The sequence below is a fragment of the Ochotona curzoniae genome, unplaced genomic scaffold, assembly GCF_017591425.1.
Source record: "Ochotona curzoniae isolate NIBS_2020 unplaced genomic scaffold, NIBS_Ocur_1.0 scaffold_3208, whole genome shotgun sequence".
In the NCBI taxonomy this organism is placed as follows: Eukaryota; Metazoa; Chordata; class Mammalia; order Lagomorpha; family Ochotonidae; genus Ochotona; species Ochotona curzoniae.
Window position 1 is genome coordinate 313,697 of NW_024467106.1, and position 19,243 is coordinate 332,939.

Genomic DNA, 19,243 nt, shown 5'->3' on the forward strand with positions numbered 1-19,243 from the left:
AGCTAGATCACAAGCAAGTAGGCAAACAGGTGCCCACACTGCACTAATGGGACTCAGCTGCCCCAGAGCTGGCTCATCCCACTGCCCCATATCCCTTGTAAACACAGCACATGGCCCACTTGTCAGCCTGTGGGCGCAGCCAGGGGGTGACAGCTCCAGGTTCCCGACTTGGCCCAGACTCGGCTGTTGGTGCATGTGGAAAGTAGACAGCAGTGTTTGCTCTCTCCTCTCACTCGCCGTCCGTCTGTGTGGTTCTGCCTTGAATACATACAATTTACAATACATTTTTTAGCAGCCAGCACTGCAGTATATCTGGTAAAGATACCACCTTTAGTGCTGGGAATCCTCATAGGTGACTGTTCAAATCTTGGCTGCTCCACTTCCCTTCCTGCTCCCTTCTTGTGGCCTGGGAAAGGAGAAGATGGTCCAAAGCCTTGGGAACCTGTGCCCTCAAATTGACTCAGCTCCAGCTATGGCAGCCATTTGGGGAATGAACGCAGTGAACAGAAAATCCTTCTCTCTGTATATCTGCCTTTCCAATAAAATTAAATAAATGTGGGCCCAGTCCAGTAGCCCAGTGGCTGAAGTCCTTGCCTTGCAGTGCTGGGATCCCATTTGGGCGCCAGTTTTAATCCCAGTTGCTTCACTTCCCATCCAGCTCCCTGCCTGTGGCCTGGGAAGGCAGCAGAGGACAGTCCAAAGCCTTGGGACCCTGCACCCGCGTGGGAGACCCTGAAGACACTCCTGCCCCTGGCTTTGGATCGGCACAGCTCTGGCCATTGCGCCTGGCTTTGGATCAGCACAGCTCTGACCATTGCGCCTGGCTTTGGATCGGCACAGCTCTGGCCATTGCGGTCACTTGAGGAGTGAACAAGCAGAAGTAAAAGTCTTTGCCTCTCCCTCTCTCTATATATGACTTTGGAATAAAAGTAAATAAATAATCTTTAAAAGAGTAGCAGAGGGCCCCGCGCAGTGGCACAGTGGTTAAGGTCCTCGCCTTGCACGCCTGGGATCCCATATGGGCGCCAGTTCTAATCCTGGCAGCCCCGCTTCCCACCCAGCTCCCTGCCTGTGGCCCGGGAAAGCAGTCGAGGACGGCCCAAAGCTTTGGGACCCTGCAACCGCATGGGAGACCCTGAAGAGGCTCCTGGCTTTGGATCAGCATAGCATTGGCCTTTGCACTCACTTGGGGAGTGAATCATCAGACAGAAAATCTTCCTCTCTGTCTCTCCTCTCTGTATATCCGCCTTTCCGATAAAAATAAAATCTTTAAAAAAAAAAAAAAAGAGTAGCAGAAAGGGAAAAGTCAGCATGCTTCTAGCCACTGGCTAACCTTCCTGCCACACAGGCACAGGAGCCCAGCTCCCCAAGGCCTCACTTAGCAAGAAGCTGAGGCGGCAGCTGGGGCTGTCAAGCACCGCCAAGCACTCCAACATGGAGTACGGATGTTTCGGCATTGGGATCAACGGTTGTTTCCCACTAAGGCTTATTTAAAGATTGTTCTTTGTCTGCTTAATTTTGATTTATTTATTTATAAGGCAGAGTTGCAGAAGAGGGAGACAGAGCCATCTTCCATCCACTGGGTCTCTCCACAGGAGCCAGAAGCAGCTTCACCACGTGGGTTGGACCATGTCTGCTGCTTCCCAGGAGTATCCGCAGGGATCCAGGCCAGGAGTCAGGAGTTCCTTCCACGCCTGTCACCACGTTTCTGCTTCTTTCCCAGGAGCATCCGCAGGGAGCTGAAGCAGAAACAAAGCAGCTGGGTTGGGAAACGCTGCTCCCACTGGATGTGGGCAATGCAGATGGTGGCTGAACTCACTGCCCTGCCTCCGTTGGGCTTAGGCAGATGTATGTCAACTGGAAGGGGGACAGTACACAATAAGAGGAATCTGGGCCCCAACATTCCATGGGTAAGAAGTGGGCTGAGGAAATGAGATCGTATACAAGAAAGGAATCTGTAATCCTATATTTACAGCAGCACAATCTACAATAGCAAACACAAGGGAACAACACACATGCACATCAAAAAAAAAAAAAAAGGAGTGGACTAAGAAACTGTGCTACATCTATTTTGTGGAATACTACTGAGCCATTAAAAAGAATGAAATTCTACCATGTGCAACCAAATGGTCCTAACCTGGGCCCAGCGCAGTGGCCTACTAAAGTAATCACCTTGCACTCACTGGGATCCCATGTGGGCATCAGTTCTAATCTCAGCTGCCCCACTTCCCATCCAGATTCCTGCTTGTGGCCTGGCAATAGTCAAGGACAGCCTAAAGCCTTGGGACCCTGCACCTGTGTGAGAGACTGGGAAGAGGCTCTTGGCTTCAGATCAGCTCAGCACTGGCTGTTGTGGTCATTTGAGAAGTGAATCATTGGATGGAAGATCTTCTCTTTCCTCCTCTCTGTATATCTGACTTTTCAATAAAAATTAATAACTCTCTAAAAAAAAAAAACCCCCACAGATGGACTGTCAATCAGATTCTTACATAATCTTTTTCTGTTTGTTTGACACCTGGGGGAGGTGAGTTCATGTGGAGCACAGGTGGGGGCGGTTCAAGACAGAGCCCTGGCCAGGCACTGGCTGCACTCCGATGGGGACACAAAATGGCATCTGTCTCTTTCCGCCATTTCCCTTCCTGTGTTTGGACACAGGCTTTGCTGAGTTGAGGTGTGGAGAATAACTCGGAGGTTAGTGTTGGCACAGGCGTCCTCCCAGAGTGCATGTCAGGTGGGAACCTGTGACCACCTCTAAAGGTATCCAGGTCTGGGCAGCACTGCAGTGTGGAGGGCTGCTGGGGCCAGAGTCATGCCAGCTGATGCTCGGCCTGTGGTGCCCGCACCCCGCCGTGACAGGCGCTGGGTCGTGCTCCAGCCATGCCAGCTGATACTCGGCCTGTGGTGCCCACACCCTGCCCTGGCAGGCGCTGGGTCGCGCCCCAGCTGCTCCACGTTCCATCCAGCAGCTGGGGGTGGGCTGGGGGCTTGGGGCCTGCACCCGCTTGGGAAGCTGGGACAGAGCTTCTGGCTGCCACGGGGCCCAGCCCTGGCCATTGTGGCCACCTGGGAAGTGAACCCATGCACCCAAGAAGATTCTGTCTTCCTCTCTAGCTTTGCTTTTCAAATAAAAAAACAACGGAGTTGGCAGCTGCACGCAGGACAACCGGAGAACCTGCACTGTATAGGGCCTGTACTTGGTGCCCACACGCAGCTCCACAGGCCCCTCCTGGGCACTGTACTTCATGGAACCTTCACCAAGCAGCCAAGCTCCACCGCAAGCCCTGACAGGCAGGTGGCACTCAGCAAAACCCTCCCAAGCCAGTCAGCAGGAAGGTGGGCGCTGAGCGGACCCCTGAGGCAGGCATGCCAGGCCCCCCCCCACAGCCCGGGTCGCCCCACACCCCGCACCCAGAGACATGCACCCCACAGCCAGGGCCGCACACCCCGCACCCATGGCCGCAAACCACATGCCCAGGGCCGCACACCCCACACTCTGCACCCCACACCAAGGGCCATACCCCGCACCCAGGGACATGCACCCCACACCTTGCACCCAGGGACATGCTCCCCGCAGCCAGGCACGCACACCCCGACTCGCAACCCACAGCCAGGGCCATGCACCCCACATCCGAACCCGAACCCACGCCCGCACCCCACACCCAGGGCCACACACCCCACACCCGCACACGAACCCCACACCCCGCACCCCACACCCAGGTCCGCACAAAGCTTCCCGCGAAACTGACGTCGCGCCGGCCTCGCCGCGCAGGCGCCGCCCCCGGCCGCGCCCCTCCCCCGCGCGCGCCCCGCCGTGCAGCGCGCCTGCGCGCCAGCTTCGCCGCGGTTGGTCCCTGCTCGGCGGCGCGCGGCGGCCGGCGCGGGCGCGTCCCGGGATTGGCCAGGTGGCGGCGAGGGGCGTGTCGGCACCGGCCCCGCCCCCGGCTGCGCTCGCGGGGTGCGCGCGGCGGCGGCGCGTGGCAGGGCCGGCGGGCGCGAGGCGGCGGCGCGGCCCGGGGTGTGGGTACGGCCCGAGCCCGGCGCAGCCTCGTCCCGCCCGGAGCCCGCCCGGAGCCGGCCAGGATCCCGCCCGGAGCCCGCTCGGCCCGCCCGGACGCGCCTCGGCCCGGCGTCCCTGTGGGAGCGGCGCGGCGGGCCGAGCGCGCAGGCCCGGCCATGACCGACTTCAAGCTGGGCATCGTGCGGCTCGGCCGGGTGGCCGGGAAGGTGAGCGGCCCGGGCTGCGCGGGGTCCAGGCGGGGTCCAGGCGGCGGCCCGAGCCGCCGCAGGTGGAGGCCGCGCTGGGCCGGGCCCGGGGCTGCACCGTGCTGGCTCCGCGTGGACGGAGGCCGAGGCCAGGAGGGCCGTGGTGGCCCCCGTGGCCGGGAGGCCTAGGCCCGGGGCTGCACCGTGCTGGCTCCGCGTGGACGGAGGCAGAGGCCGGGGGGGCCGACCTATTCCCCCGCGTGGCCGGAGGCCGAGGCCAGGAGGGCCGTGCTGGCCCCCGTGGATGGGAGGCTGAGGCCCGGGGCTGCACCGTGCTGGCCCCACTTGGATGGAGGCCGAGGCCCCTGCCGCTCCAGGACGTGTGGGATGGTGCAGGTCCGGGGCACTGTTGGGGAGCCCTGCCCCTCTGGACGCGGCCTCATCGTCCTGCAACTTCCACCTGGGGCATGCAGGCGGGCGTCCAGCCGATGGGCCAGACTGTCGGTCCCCGCTCAGCATGGAGCAGTGGCCACGCAAGAGACCGGCTTTCTGCGTGGTCCAGTGGTGCGCAGGCTGCCCCACCAGGCCCTCCTTCAGGCCCAGAGGTGACACATTCTTGTGTTTGACTTGCAGACCAAGTACACGCTGATCGACGAGCAGGACATCCCGCTGGTGGAGAGCTACTCCTTCGAGGTGAGGCGCAGGCCAGGCCGGCCGCAGAGCCCCACACCCATCCGCCATCCCGTGGCCTCCGTTCCCCCTGTCCCATGGCCTCCTTCCCTTTCTCACTGATGGGAGACTGTCTCTTACCCATAATGCTTTACGAGGAGCTTCTTGTGAGTTTTGGGTTTGTTTCAGGTTTATTCATTTGGAAGGTGGGATTACAGGGAGACAAGGAGAGGATGGCTCTTCCATCTTGGCCACGATGGCCAGAGGTGGCCCGTCTGAGACCAAGGGCCGATAGCCTCCTTCGGGTCTCCCATGTGGGTGCTGGGTTCCAAGGCCTTGGACTGTCCTGCACTGCTTCCCCAGGCCGCCAGCAGCAAGCTGGATGGGGAGCAGGGCGGCTTGGCCCTTTGCCTGCAGGAGGCTGCCTCACAGCCCTTCCCTGTCCCTCAGGCCCGCATGGAGGTGGATGCCGATGGAAACGGTGCTAAGATCTTCGCGTATGCCTTTGACAAGAACCGAGGCCGGGGGTCTGGCAGGCTTCTGCACGAGCTGCTGTGGTGGGTGCCCCTTTCCCTTCGCCAGGAGCGACCATGTGCAGAGCGTGGCTCCTTAGACCCCAGGGGATGGGAGGACTCCCTAGGTGTGCTGACCCTGGGGGCTGTTGGCCTGGTTTGGGGGCATCTTTCCTGACTCTAGATTGTCGGGCTCCCGAAACTGGGGGCCACAGGCAGACATGCATGACAGGTTTCAGTGGCACGAGGGCCACCATGGAAGGCCAGGGCTCAGAGCGTGGTCTGTTTGCCAGGGAGCGGCACCGGGGTGGCGTGGCGCCCGGCTTCCAGGTAGTACATCTCAACGCAGTGACTGTGGACAACCGCCTGGACAACCTGCAGCTGGTGCCTTGGGGCTGGCGGCCCCGAGCCGAGGAGGCCTCCAGCAAGCAGAGGTGAGTCCTCGGCCGTGCTGCCCTCGAGGGCAGGGGAGAGCCCATGAGGCTTCTGGAGGCTTCTGGAGCCCTGGGAAGGTGGCTGGAGGCTGTGGTCATCTCCGGCACAGGCAGTGCATGGGTCACTCCAAGACACGAGGCAGACTGCTGCCGCATGGGCCCTTAGCTGGGCAGGGCCTGCGTAGCCCATACACTGCAGCTTTGGCCACCTGGCTCGTCTCATGCCGTGATGTTGGGTGTTGAATATTTGATGAGAGTTCTCCGCCCACCGGTTCACCCACAAGTGACTGCGCATGGTTGTAGAATTTTTATCCTTTTGGGAACTGTGATGGCCTGGTGTTGGGTGCAGGAGCCAGAGCTCAACTTGTGGGATAGTGGCCCACCTGGGCTGCCGGCCGATCCTGGAGCTGCAGGCTGGCTCAGCGCTGGCAGGGCCAGCGGTACCCCAGGAGCTGGGGTGGGGAGGGTATTTCAACAAAGAAAACCAGGGTGGGCTGGTACTGGTGTAGCAGGGTACACCGGCCTGGAGGAGCACTGGTTCACGCGTTGGCTGCTGATGCAGCTGAGGGCAACACAGGAACCCTAACCCTGCCACTCACGGGAGACACTGAGCTGTAGGCGCCTGGCCCTGGCTGACCTGACCCCAGCCGCTGTGGCCACTGCGGGGGTGGGAATCGGTAGGCAGACAGTCTCTGGAAAACTGATTTTGAAAAAGAAACAGGGCTGTGTTACCGCATGGAGGGTGGGTTTCTCCAGGCTGCAGAGGCATCTCCTTTAGGCACCATGCGCTAACCTGTGCCCGTGGGGGGCCTCGTGCCAGCCAACATGGCTTGGGCTTGGTTGTGCAGGGAGGCCTTATTTGGCAAGGGGGTGGCTGCATTTGAACCTGTGACCCCACGTGAAAGGCAGTAGAAGGTGCCCGTGTGGCCTGCGTCCTGACCCTTCCCTCTTCAGAAACAAACAAACTGACCAAGTTCAATTTTTTAATTTATTATTTGGAAGGCAGGGAGTCACCTGCTGCCTTGCTGTCCAAATGCCCAGAAGAGCTGGGGCTGGGCGTGCCAGGCCAGGTGTGCAGAGCTGCTGGGGTCTCCGCCCAGGTGTGTGTTAGCGCGAGCCGGGCTGGACCTGGGCCCTCTGCGCACAATGTTCCAGACGCAGGCCCACCCTCGCTCTAAGCAGGGACAGTCACGGGGCAGGACGGTCCGGGACACACTGCCTCCCCAGCCTGCCTCTGCGCCTTGGTGCCCCGTGGAGGGGGTGAGCATTTCTGGAGGGGCAGGCGGCAGGCCGAGTGTGATGAAGTGTCCTGCTTTGCAGGGAGCAGAGCCTGTACTGGCTAGCCATTCAGCAGCTTCCTACAGACCCTATAGAGGAGCAGTTCCCCGTCCTGAACGTGACCCGGTACTACAACGCCAACGGGGACGTGGTGGAGGAGGAGGAGAACTCGTGCACCTACTACGAGTGCCACTACCCGCCCTGCACGGTGATTGAGAAGCAGGTCGGTACCACCCAGGGCTGGCGGGGGGACTTAAGTGCCCACGCCAGTAGGATGGGGGTGTCTGCGCATGCCCGACGTGACGGTGACCCGCAGCCCATGTTCTCTGTTCCAGCTTCGGGAGTTCAACATCTGTGGACGCTGCCAGGTGGCTCGTTACTGCGGCTCCCAGTGCCAGCAGAAGGACTGGCCGGCCCACAAGAAGCGCTGTCGGGAGCGAAAGCGCCCCTGCCCGCACGAGCTGGAGCCAGAGCGATGACCAGGGGGCGTGGAGCTGCCCCTTGGGTGCGCTGCGAGACTGGCGCCTGGACCTGAAGGTGGCCGCGAAGCCAGCGGCCATCCCACAGCTGCGGGGTCCAGCACCCCCTGGCGCCCTCGTTATTTATATGTTAATATGTTTGTAAACTCATGTACAGTTTTTTTGGGGGGTGGGACAGTGGGAAGGTCAGAAGTGACAAATAGAATCATTTACTGTGGTCCTCGGATGGCACAGGGTCAGGCCACGTGTGAAGTCTGTCTCTTGGGCACCCGGCAGAGCAGGGGGTGGGGGCACTGGCCAGCGCTGGCCACACAGGTGCCTGGGAGGACCCAAGCGCAGCGCACAGGTGTGCACTGCTGGGCAGCGGCCACACCCTGGCCCCTAGGTCTCAATGTTCGCACAGGCTGGGTAGGGAGCTGGCCCGCGGCTTCTCCAGGCACAGAGCATGGGCGCATTGGATCTGTCACGCCAACTGGGCTGCCCTGTCCCCTGGGGCCCTCAGCCCGGAGGAGCAGCGGTGACATGCGCGTCCAGCCAGTGGGTGGAGGGGGTGACCCCTGTGGGCAGCGGCAGGCAGGCTGCCCTGCCCTTCCAGCCCCGGCCTTGCCGTGGCGCGTCTGTTCAGGCCTCCGGTGTCCAGGTGCTGCCCTCCGCCGTGCCCGGGCACAGTGACCCGGCCACGCGGCTCCCCGGCCTGCTTGTCCGGCTCCGGGAGGTGTCGCCGTCCGCGGCTCCGCCCGCAGGAAGTCCCGCCCCGGCCCGGAAGCCGCCGGGCGGCGGGAAGCTGGGACGGACAGGAGTTTGCGGATGTGCTCTGCACACGGGCGGCATGGGGGGCGGCCGCCTCCAGCTGCAGCAGGCGGTGGACACGGAGCTCACCGCGGACTCTGTGGAATGGTGTCCTTTGCAGGGGCGCCGGCACCTCCTCGCATGCGGCACTTACCAGCTGCGCGCACCGGGCGCCCAGGTTCGCGGGGGAATGGCGGTGGCGGGACCTGGTGCGTGGGGGACGGCGGGTGCGGGGCCTGGTGCACGGGAGACGCCGTGTCCGGGACCTCGTGCGCGGGGGATGGCGGGTGCAGGACCTGGTACGCGGGGGACGCCTTGTCCGGGACCTGGCGCGCAGGGGACGCCGTGTCCGGGACCTGGTGCGCGGGGGATGGCGGGTGCAGGACCTCGTGCGCGGGGGATGGCGGGCGGGTGCAGGACCTGGTGCGCGGGGGATGGCGGGTGCAGGACCTGGTACGCGTGGGGGATGGCGGGTGCGGGACGTGGTGCGTGAGGGACCCCGTGTCCGGGACTTGGTGTACTAGTGCGGGGAGGCTGCACCGCGACCCTGCGGATGGGGTGATAACGCGCTTTCCCGCAGGATGAGCCCGACGCGGCCCTGCTCCCTGTGCGCTCGGGCCGCCTCTACCTGTACCGCTACCGCGAGGACCGCCCGGCCGCACGGCTGGTTGAGGCCCACCGGAGGGATGGTCACGCCATCCTGGACACCAAGTGGTAGGTCCGGGCAGCCCCACGCGTGGTCCCGAGTAGGGCGAGTCTGGGGCCAGCCCTCCCTCTCTCCTCAGGTGCCACGTCCTGGTGGCCGGCGAGGCCCTCCTGGGGGTGGCGGATGCATGCGGGTCTGTGGAGCTTCTCCGTCTGGTGGAACCCGAGGTCAGCTGCGGGGCTGCGGGGGGTGGGCAGTGGCTGGGTGTCCGGCTCCATGGGCCTGCAGCGCCAGCATCCGTTGTGGGCACAGGTCCTGTCTGCTCCACCGCCCATGTGTGCAGCACCTGGCCTGGACCTGGCCCAGCCTGGGTCATTGGCCGCTTTTCCAGGATGAGGCAGCAGATGAAACATCTGTGTTTCTCTCTGTAATCTGCTTCTTGAATAAATAAATTTATAAAATTAAGAGCGAAGAGTATGGACCCCTGGGTGGGTGGTGGGAGTGCGCAGAATGACTGTCTCTAGCCGTCCCGTGTGTCCCGTGTGCAGTGACTGAGGAGGGGGCCACACCGACATCATGGTTCTGAGCAGACAGACGTGTGTGAACAGGGCCCAAGGCTGAGGGCAGAGGGTGTCAGGCAGCGCTCCAGGAGGCGCTGGTGCTGTGAAAGCTGCCAGGTTACCTCGATGGCGTGGAAGAGAAAAGGCGCGCCATCTGTCCCCAGGGAGCTGCGCGGGCTGTCCCTCCTGCACGGGTGCTCGGCCCCAGGGGCCGCCGTGTGTGTGAATGCCCCTGCCAAGCTGTGTAGGCCTTGGGGCACACAGGCCCCACTAGAAGGCACCTGGTTGTGTCTGCTGGGGTGGAGCCGAGTGAGTCCTTCTGTCCCCAGGGGCGAGGGCCGGTGTTGGCAGGCTGCAGGAGTATGTTCCTCCAGGCTCCTGCAGTTTCCCCTGGTTTGTCCCCGCTGAGAGCAGGGAAAGGATGATGACAGCCTCGGGGCAGACAGCAGCTGCACGCTGGAGCCCGTGTCCAGCCTCGTCCTAGACCAGCAGTGTATGGCCTTGTCCCTGGACTGGTCCACTGGGAAGCCCGGCAGGTGAGGCCCCTTGTCTGTGCTGCTGGGAGGGTCACGTCCTGTTCTCTGCTGGCTGCTGCATGTGCCTGGGCTTCCCTCTGTGTCCGGGCTGAGGCCTGGCGGCAGTCACATCCCCCTCATGACATGTCTGCGCATGCCGAGTGCTTGCTGGGCCTTGCCGGCCCCTCACATCCAGCTGGGCTTCTCTGGGTTCATGTCCAGCACTGGTGCCCAGCCCGTGCACATCGTCAGCAGCGACTCCAAGGGGCAGATCCACCTCCTGAGGGTGCAGGGAGAAGGTTCCCGACTGCAGGCTGTGGCCTCCTGGCAGGCCCATGGCTTTGAGGCCTGGATCGCTGCCTTCAACTACTGGCAGACTCAAGTTGTGTACTCGGGTGAGTTGCCTGGCTGGGAAAGCTCCCTGCTGGAGTATGCAGGGCTGTGACTTGGCACAGTGAGGACCCCTGCACGCCCCACTTCCTGCTCCTCCAGCCTGGGTGGGGTATGCACCCAAGAAGCCTGTCCCCCAGTGGGTGGTGAGGTGTGGAGGGGCTCCTGCCCTTCCTGGCTAGCACTCCCCATCCCGTGAGCTCCAGCCCCCGGGGTCCCTCCATGTCCCTGTCTGTCTTGGTCACTGTCTGTTCCAGCACAGCCATGGCCTCACTGTTGGTGGCCACCTGGACCTTTGTCCCTTTGCTGCTGTAGACCTACTCCTCCAGGATGTGGGCACATTTCACATCTGCGGTCTCAGCAATGGCCACTTCTGCCCTTGCCTGCACCACCTGTCCAGCTGTGAGCCATGTCTCGGGCTGGCCTGCCGCTTCCCTCAGGAGCCCCCAGCCGAGCCCCTCGTGCTTGTTCACACAGGGGGAGATGATGGCCTTCTGTGTGGATGGGACACTCGGGTTCCTGGCACCTCTGTCTTCACCAGCAGGCGGTACTGGCTGAGGGTTGGCATGGCAGGCCCTCCCCCACCCCCTCCTGCTGGTCCCCTCCCTTCCTCCCAGTCCCCTCCCCCCCCCGCCCTCCTGCTGGTCCCCTCCCTTCCTCAGCACCCCCCCCGCCCCCGGGCAGACCCTGCCTGGGTTCCTGGGTCCAACTTAGGAGCTGCCTATTCTTGCAGACACTCGATGGGTGTGTGCAGCATCCAGAGCAGCCCCTTCAGGGAGCATGTCCTGGCCACGGGAAGGTGAGTGCCCCAGGGGACCATGTCCATGTCCTTTGGGGAGAAGTGGGGTATCCTGGAAATATCCCTGTCCCTTGAGGTGAGAGGCGGTGGCGTTCGTCCCTTGAGGTGAGAGGCAGTGGCGTTCCTTGTGCTTTTCCAGCTATGACGAGCACATCTTCCTGTGGGACACGCGGCACATGAAGCAGCCGATGGCCGACACGCACGTGCAGGGTGGTGTGTGGCGGCTCCGCTGGCACCCGTTCCAGCATCACCTGCTCTTGGCGGCCTGCATGTATGGGGGCTTCAAGGTCCTCAACTGCCAAGAGGCCCTGGGTGAGTGGGGCCCACAACCACTGCTCCAGCCTCATCCCTGTTCTCCCCGCCTGGCTGTGGAGTGGTGCCAGAGCCAAGGGACGCTGCCAGGGGCCCCGGCTCCCTTGTCTCTAAGCTCAGAATCTTGCATCATCCCTCATGTCTTGCCCATAGGCTGAGCCTGTCCGTGTCCCCTGCACACACCTGGGCTGCACAGCTGAGCCTGTCCGTGTCCCCTGCACACACCTGGGCTGCACAGCTGAGCCTGTCTGTGTCCCCTGCACACACCTGGGCTACCCAGCTGTGCCTGTTTGTGTCCCCTGCACACACCTGGGCTACCCAGCTGTGCCTGTTTGTGTCCCCTGCACACACCTGGGCTGCACGGCTGAGCCTGTCCGTGTCCCCTGCACACACCTGGGCTACCCAGCTGTGCCTGTTCATGTCCCCTGCACACACCTGGACTGCATGGCTGAGCCTGTCCGTGTCCTCTGCACACACCTGGACTGCACAGCTGAGTCCTGCAGGGCCCCTATCTTGCAGCACCTCTGGGTCTTCTGTGGTGAATGCGCTGTCTCCCTCTATGCTGGTGCTTCTAGGCCATGCTCTCCAGGTCGGGGACACGGCACACCTCAATCCCGATGGTGCCTGCAGCCATGGGGTCCACAGGGCTGTAACAGCATCGTGGTCTGCGCTCACAGGTCCCCCCTCAGCTCCCGATGTGCAGCTCGGCTGCATTACTGGTCCTTTTGTGTCGAAACTTGTTCCCAGCCCAGCGTGTGCCCGTATTTTTTTTTTTTTTAAGATTTATTTATTTTTATCACAAAGTCAGATATATAGCGAGGAGGAGATAGGAAAATCTGATGATTCACTCCCCAAGTGAATGCAACTGCTGGTGCTATGCTGATCCAGAGCCAGGAACTTCCTCCAGGTCTTCCACATGGGTGCAGGGTCCCAAGGCTTTGGGCCATCCTCAACTGCTTTCCCAGGCCACAAGCAGGGAGCTGGATGGAAGTGGAGCTGCCGGGATTAGAACCGGCGCCCATATGGGATCCCGGGCACGTTGAAAGCGAGGACTTTAGCTGCTAGGTCACACTGCTGGGCTGGGCCCAGCCCATAGGTTTTCTAACTGCTCACAGAAAATGCGTACGTGGGATCCTTCCAGGGGAACTCTGGGTCATCCTCACCTTGACAAATGTCCTTTCCAGGAACCTCCACTCAGGTCCTGGCAGTGAGAGACTGCCCATTCTGCCCGGGTCCTCTCCCAGGCTCCTGAGGCTCTGGTCTGGCACCGACGCCAGGGCCCAGGGAACCCCTCGGAGCTTGCTGCCTCGGTGACCACACTGCTGGGCATCTGGTGGCTGTCTGGGCATATCCAGTGCCCCACAGCTGCCTGGCCTCCAAAGGCTGCAGCAGCTCCTGTGGCTGGTGGGCTTGCCCTGGGCATTCCCGCTGCCCCTTGCTGGGGTGGGCTGCAGCTGGGAGAGCCCCTCACAACAGCTGACCTGTGCCTCTTCATTTCCCCCACCTGTCTTCCTGTGTCAGCTGTAACCTCTGACAGAGGCGGCCCTCTGTGGTCCTGAGGCACACCCAGCACCAACATGCCCAACTGGAGGGCACATGGGTCATCTGACTAACGCATGTCTCTTTCTCCAGAGGGGAGGCAGGGGGCGCCTGTCTTGGTGTCCCAATCGATGACCGATTCACTGGTATATGGGGCCGACTGGTCCTGGCTCTGCTCTGACTCTCCACAGCCAGGGCCCTCAGTAGCCCTTTCAAGGAGCGACATGGAAGCCACAGACAGGCCACTGGAGCCCACCCTTGGCCACCCAGTGGACAGCAGCGGGGAGGACCTGGCCAACCCCTTGGCCTCTCTCTTGCCGCCAGCAGAAGAGGATGCAACTGGGAATGGCAGCCAGCCCTGCACCCTGGCCACAGGCCATGACTGTAACCCTGCCCCAGGTGCGTCAGACAGGGCTGGCGGCCTCCTAGCAACCTGCTCCTTCTACGACCACGTCCTGCACCTCTGGAAGTGGGAGGCGAGCTGAGCCAAGGTGGCCAGTGTCCCCTGCCCTGGCAGGCCGAGGCAGTTTCTCAAGGGGCTTGGGTTCTGCCAGAGCTTTTTCTGGTTCATGTGGATGGAGTCTGCAGAGGTGTGACTGAATGGCCAGAATCCCCAAATCCCCACTTTCTGCCAGTGAGTGTGGGCAGCAGCGACACGTGGACTCACTGCTGGGCTGGGGCCCATCTCTTTCCCCCTCTCCTGGCACAAATAAACGCTGAAGACCGAGCAGGCTGTCTCCAGGGAGGGAGCTGGAGTGGGCTCGGGAAGCTGCTGTCTCTAGGGACACGGACACGGACACGGACACGGACACACACACACACGGCTCCATAACCACAGCTGAGACACTGCCTGGTCCAGCGACTGATGACACCCGTCACTCCGTGAGGGCCAAGAGCTTTAATGGGCTATGGTCAACGGGGAAAATTCTTGGGGTACAGCTGAAAGAGCTTGCCCTCCTGCGTGTGCTCAAAGCCATATTTGTCCAAGCGGCCGGGGTCGAAAGCGCCTTCGCGGAAGTCCTTCTCCACGGCGGGGGCCACTGTCTGGAGGAAGAGCCCGTGGGCCGTGAGGGGCTGGTCGGTGCCCGCGGGCGCGCGGTAGGACACGTAGGGCTTGAGCTTGAAGCCGGCCAGGTCCGGGACCACGAAGGACGGCACCATCTCCGGCACCTGCACGAAGCGGCCGCCCACGGCGCGCAGGCCCGTGCGCTTGGCTCCGCGGCCCTTGTTGAAGCTGCGCGGCCCGCGCTTGCTCGTCCACTGGCTCATCCGGTCAGCCCCGCGGAGCACCAGGCTCCGGGCGGCCGCGCTCAGGACGCCCATGCGTGCCGGGCACCGTACTCGGGGTGTCCACTCCCCCTGCCGAGGACCGCGCTCGCGGTGTCCACGTGCGCCCTGCGGGGAGAGACGCGCGGTGAGGCCCGGGTGACCGCGCTCAGGATGTCCACTGCCTGCGTGGGGAGGCCGCGGTCAGCCCGTCCCTCCCCGCCCGGGCACCGCGCTCAGCTCAGGATGTCCACTCCCTCCCCGCCGCGGCCAGCCCGCCCTGTCCACTCCCTCCCACCTCGCTGACCACGCGTCCTCACCTGGGGCGCACACTCGTTTTCACGCTGCCTAGGCAGCGTGACCTCGGCTGTGACCGACTTCCGCTTCCGGTCGCCAGCACCCTGCAGCAAGAGCATCTTCGATTGGCTATTGCTGCTAGGAGTGCAGTGGGCGGGACCTGAGAGTCGGCCAGTGCACGGAAAGACTTGGAGAATGGGCGGGTCGGGGCAAGGGGAGCGCGCAGGCGCAGAGCTGCCGGCTCTCAGCAGTTCTGACCAGGGCCCCGCCCCTCGCCTCTGCTGCCGCCGTCTCCGACAGGCTGCTCACGTCCTGCCGCACTCCCCGCGTCCCGCCCCACTCCCCACGTTCCTCCCCGCGTCCCGTCCCACTCCCCACATCACCTGGCCACCTGAGGGCTGCTTAACAGCAGGCAGCAGCTTGTTCCCAGGGGAGCCCGGCTGCTTAAAGCCCACGGGACGATGGAGGCCTGTGCTGGCTGATCAGGCTTCAGGGGCAGCTGCTCCTGGGGCCACCCTGTGCGACCTGGGCATAGCCGCTGCACCAAGACTTAACACAAATTTGGGACAAACCAGGGGCTGGCCCGCCGGGTCAGCAGGTGAATCACATGTGGGTGCTGGATCAAATCCCAGCCACTCCACTTCCTGTCCTGCTACAACCTGGTAAGGCAGGAGAGGATGTCCAATGTTTGGGTCCCTGAGTCCACTTAGAAGGCCTGTATGAACTCCAGGGCAGTGTGCAGGGGCCCAGGGCAGTGTGCGAAGACCACAGAGGGCCCAGGCCGGTGTGCAGAGGACCCAGGCCAGTGTGCAGAGGACCCAGGCCAGTGTGCAGAGGGCCCAGGGCAGTGTGCAGATGACCCAGGGCAGTGTGCAGAGGGCCCAGGGCAGTGTGCGGGGACCTGGCCAGTGTGCAGAGTGCCCAAGGCAATGTCCATGGCACTTGCTGTCCACAGCTATTAATAAACAAAATGTGAGCTAGCACAGGGCTTCATCCTGGATGCAGTCCACAACCCACAGGCATGTGCGGCAGCCTCCCATGCCTGGGTCCTTGCTGGAGACTGGGACGCAGTTAGCGGCTGCTGACCACTGGGAGTCCCCTCTGTTGGCGGGCTTTCCTCTGGGTCCCTCAAACCTGGGAATGGCGTGTGACTGTACCAGCGTCTCCATCACTCAAAGGAGCGCCCGGAACTCCATGTGCTGCAAGGAGGGCCCTGCCTTCTGCCCACCTGCCCTAGGCTGCACAGTATTTGCATCTTTCAGCCGGTTGAGTGTTCAGCAGCTGTTCTCATCTTGTGGCTTGGTCTGGAGTTCCCCTCTGCTGCCTCCACTACAGGCTGGTCGTGGAGTGACTCCGCTGTGGCAGCAAGACGGACCGCCCAGGGAGCACCTGTTCACCCTGAGCAGTGCCTTGCAGGGAGTGGAGAGTGTGGGAAGGTGGGTCCCACTGAGGGGTGGGCTCCTTTACAGGGGTTTCCTTGGCTGAGGGTGGGCATTGTCCTTCATCACAAGGTGGAGACAGCACCGGCTCAGGGCCGCTCCCTCTGCACCCCTCCCTGCCCTGCGGGGGAGTCCCTGACGCCCTGGCTTGGTGTGTCCATTCTGGGCCTTTCCATGAGCGGCTCCTGCTGCATGTAGCCATCTTTCTTTCTCTTTCAAGGTTTATTTTAGTTTTATTGGAAAGTCAGATTTATGCAAAGGAGACAAGGAGAAAAAGATCTTCCATCTGCTGGTTTACTCCCCAAATGGCCACAGCAGCCAGAGCTGGGCTGGTCTAAAGCCAGGAGCCAGGAGCTTCTTCTAGGTCTCCCATGCGGGTGCAGGGTCCCAAGCCTTGGGTCGTCCTCAACTGCTTTCCCAGGCCAGAGGCAAGGAACTGGATGGGAAGTGGAGCAGCCAGGATCCTAGAGCATGCAAGATGAGGATTTAGCCACAGGCTGTCATACCTGGTGCCTATCATGTATTCCCTGAGTGACCGCTGTGTGCCCAGCATGCTGCCACGGGGGTCACTGTCACCGATGTCAGGGGTTCAGTTTGCCCCTTGTCCAGCCCTGGACACAGGGTGCCAGTTTGTGTCTGGGGAATCCCCACCAAGGGACCCTCAACAACTGCTGAGGGCTCCTGGGCAGTGGTCACCCTAGCTGTGGCTTTGGGTAAGCATGGTGGTACGAGGGCAGGTTCTGGGGTCCAGCACACTTCCCTGCATTTGATTTTCCTTTGGGGGAGTGCAATTAGGAAGCATGGGGTGGAGCCTTGCCCCTTCTCTGTGCCAGCTGAGCCTGCCGTCCTCACGTCCAGGCTCTCCTGTCTCCCTCCAGAGCTGCTGGTTGTGGATGGTCCTGCATCGGACCTGGGGCTGCAGTTCTTGCTTCTCGTATTTCACCTGTGGGAAGTCAGCTGGTGCTGCTCCGTGTCCCCGTCTCCAGCCCCCTGCAGGCTCCATGGGCCATGGCAGCCCCGCGGTGGGGGGCAGCTGGGTCCTCTTGCCCTCTAGCTCCCAGGGTCCCACAGTCGGTGTCCAACAGGTGGCCTCAGGTCAGCCTAGTGGATGGAGGAGGAGACTCAGGCACCTGTTAGGCCCTCTTGTCTACACTGACTGCTCAATCCCAATCCTGCATCTACACTGACCCCTCAGTGCGTTCTGTCGTCTATACTGATTGCTTAGTCCAGACCCCCTGTCTACACCCCTCTGCATTCTCTGCCTCTGACTGTTCTTGACCCTGAGTGGGTTCTGGCACCCGTGGCCGCTGGCCTTGTCCCTCCTTCGGCCTCTGCGTGGCTGCTCACTGCCTAGTGCAGCCTGAGAAGACATTGTGCTCCAAGAAAGTGTCTCTCCTTGTCTTGTTTTTTTTTTTTTAATTTTTAAAATATTTATCTTTTCAATTTGAAATTCAGTTTGGGAAAGAGCGACAGAACTCTCCCACGCTCGGGTTCACACTGCATGTGGCGACAGTGGGCAAGGCAAGGCTGGACTTCTCCCATCCTCCCTTGCTTTCCCAAGTCACTAGCAGGAAGCCGGACTGGATGTGCAGTAGCCGGTACCTGTCCCCATGGGATGCCGGGCTCATCACAGCGAAGTCCCTGGCTGCACTGCAGTGCTGGCCTGGTGTCTGCACTCACCCCGGCCTGGCTCACCCTGCCTCTCTCCCAACAGGTGGGAAGTGGATGGCTTGTCCCAGCAGCCAGAGCAGGCCAGTAGCCTTCAGCCCCGGCCCCACGGTGGGCTCCACGGTGGGCCCGGGGGACTGCAGAAGCCTGCCCAGGCCTTCCTTGGGGCTGGCCTGCTGTGTGTCCTTGGCCGACCTGCTTGGCTACCACGTGGCTTTGCTCCTCTGCCCCCGTTCAGCCCTGTGCCATCACATGTCCCTGTGATCCCTGCTGGGTCCAGCTTGGAGAGGCCTCCTGCTCGCTGGCTCCCACGTGGCTGTGCTGCCCCCGTTTCGCCAGCCGCTTCCCGCCTGTGCGTGCTGGGGCAGCAGCCTCTGCTTCTCCCTGTGGAAGGAGCACAAAGGATGTTAAGGCCAGTAGGGCACTCATGGACTCAGAGGGCTGGGAAGTGACCCCTCCCAGGCCGAGGAGTCTGCAGAGGGTAAGGAGGCAAAGCCGGCAGGAACAGCAGGCATGCATTTGCCCCAAGCTGGCCACTTGCCCTGGAGGGCAGGGTGGCCGGGGCAGCCACCTGGCAAGCAGGCAGAGGGTCTGTGGGATCGGGTTCTGCGCCACACCCCATCCTCCCAGGCCTGTCTTGGGAGCAGCCTGTAGATTTCCTCATCACTGCTGTGTTGTGGCCAAGGTCAGCAAGATGGGAACACAGGGACCCCGAGTGTGTGAGGGCAGTTAGGGGCAATCTCTGTGTGGAGGGCATCCCCAGAGCCCCAGTGCTGTCCCGGGACGCAGCGCCTGGTCCCCACCCCCAGCAACTGAGCTCTAACTCCCCAACAGAGGGGCCTTGACCCAGACAAGGCTGTCACGGCACCCCAGGAACAACCTGCCCCAACAAGGGGGGCAAATGGAACTCTCTAGAAGGGTCTGACACAAACAGCCTCGAGCCTTCTGGGCTGGGGTCTCCATCAGAGGTTAGGAAGGCTTCAACAGGTAACTTGGGCGTGACAGGGGGCAAGGGGTCCCCCAGGTGACAGAGTGGATGCATGGGTGAGGGGTCCCCCAGGTGACAGAGTGGATGCATGGGTGAGGGGTCCCCCAGGTGACAGAGGGGACCAGGGCGGGGCTTACTGGGTGCACACTCTTGGAGCCCAATTCCTAGCTCTTTCCCAGTGACCAGCCTCAGGATGTAACTTTGTAGTTGCCCAGCTGCCCTCAGGGTCACTGTGTGCTCATTTCCTGGGTTCCACCTTTAGCCAATTTTGCCACATCCCTGGCCTTCGGTTCTTCAGATGTTTTTTTTTTAAGCCTCCTGTTCGTTGTCCTCTTGTGCAACTGGAACTGCTGGTGGCCGTCCTGGCTGGCGGCCGGCCTGGCTGGTGGCTGTCCTGACCGGTGGCCAGCCAGGCCAGTGGTCTTCTTTGCTGGTGGCCATCCTGGCCGGTGGCCAGCCT

At 62.2% G+C, this 19,243-nt stretch overlaps 3 protein-coding genes across 5 annotated transcripts; 2 read left to right on the forward strand and 1 right to left on the reverse strand.

The window, feature by feature from the left end:
* Nucleotides 1–4,067: 4,067 nt before the first annotated feature.
* ZMYND19 (zinc finger MYND-type containing 19) lies at nucleotides 4,068–7,804 on the forward strand. The gene is made up of 6 exons (XM_041004677.1): nucleotides 4,068–4,224; nucleotides 4,837–4,896; nucleotides 5,323–5,429; nucleotides 5,678–5,818; nucleotides 7,139–7,319; nucleotides 7,432–7,804. Exons 1-6 carry the CDS (start codon nucleotides 4,174–4,176, stop codon nucleotides 7,573–7,575), a joined length of 684 nt encoding a protein of 227 aa, XP_040860611.1. The 5' UTR covers nucleotides 4,068–4,173; the 3' UTR covers nucleotides 7,576–7,804.
* Nucleotides 7,805–8,358: 554 nt separating this feature from the next.
* DPH7 (diphthamide biosynthesis 7) lies at nucleotides 8,359–13,849 on the forward strand. Of its 3 annotated transcripts, none has more exons than XM_040963272.1 (9): nucleotides 8,359–8,563; nucleotides 8,945–9,078; nucleotides 9,150–9,244; nucleotides 10,013–10,106; nucleotides 10,308–10,480; nucleotides 10,953–11,022; nucleotides 11,209–11,274; nucleotides 11,414–11,586; nucleotides 13,219–13,849. In XM_040963272.1, exons 1-9 carry the CDS (start codon nucleotides 8,405–8,407, stop codon nucleotides 13,608–13,610), a joined length of 1,356 nt encoding a protein of 451 aa, XP_040819206.1. In that variant the 5' UTR covers nucleotides 8,359–8,404; the 3' UTR covers nucleotides 13,611–13,849. The 3 variants fall into 3 exon arrangements, with proteins under 3 accessions (XP_040819206.1, XP_040819205.1, XP_040819207.1); XM_040963271.1 differs by having other exon boundaries at nucleotides 8,359–8,542; nucleotides 9,150–9,237; nucleotides 9,985–10,106; XM_040963273.1 differs by lacking the exon at nucleotides 11,209–11,274.
* A 99-nt stretch (nucleotides 13,850–13,948) lies between these two features.
* Nucleotides 13,949–14,594, reverse strand: MRPL41 (mitochondrial ribosomal protein L41). The gene is made up of 2 exons (XM_040963274.1): nucleotides 14,492–14,594; nucleotides 13,949–14,457 (listed from the first exon to the last, which is right to left on the reverse strand). The coding sequence occupies exon 2, from the start codon at nucleotides 14,446–14,448 to the stop codon at nucleotides 14,038–14,040; it is 411 nt and encodes a 136-aa protein (XP_040819208.1). The 5' UTR covers nucleotides 14,449–14,457; nucleotides 14,492–14,594; the 3' UTR covers nucleotides 13,949–14,037.
* Nucleotides 14,595–19,243: the final 4,649 nt, after the last annotated feature.

Bases quoted from the DNA above. Each gene is read 5' to 3' on its own strand.
- ZMYND19 (XM_041004677.1), top strand. From the start codon at position 4,174: ATGACCGACTTCAAGCTGGGCATCGTGCGGCTCGGCCGGGTGGCCGGG. The intron at 4,225-4,836 runs GTGAGCGGCCCG...TTTGACTTGCAG, and splicing joins TCGGCCGGGTGGCCGGGAAG to ACCAAGTACACGCTGATCGA. The intron at 4,897-5,322 runs GTGAGGCGCAGG...CCTGTCCCTCAG, and splicing joins TGGAGAGCTACTCCTTCGAG to GCCCGCATGGAGGTGGATGC.
- DPH7 (XM_040963272.1), top strand. From the start codon at position 8,405: ATGGGGGGCGGCCGCCTCCAGCTGCAGCAGGCGGTGGACACGGAGCTC. The intron at 8,564-8,944 runs GCGGGACCTGGT...GCTTTCCCGCAG, and splicing joins TTCGCGGGGGAATGGCGGTG to GATGAGCCCGACGCGGCCCT. The intron at 10,107-10,307 runs GTGAGGCCCCTT...GTTCATGTCCAG, and splicing joins TCCACTGGGAAGCCCGGCAG to CACTGGTGCCCAGCCCGTGC.
- MRPL41 (XM_040963274.1), bottom strand. From the start codon at position 14,448: ATGGGCGTCCTGAGCGCGGCCGCCCGGAGCCTGGTGCTCCGCGGGGCT.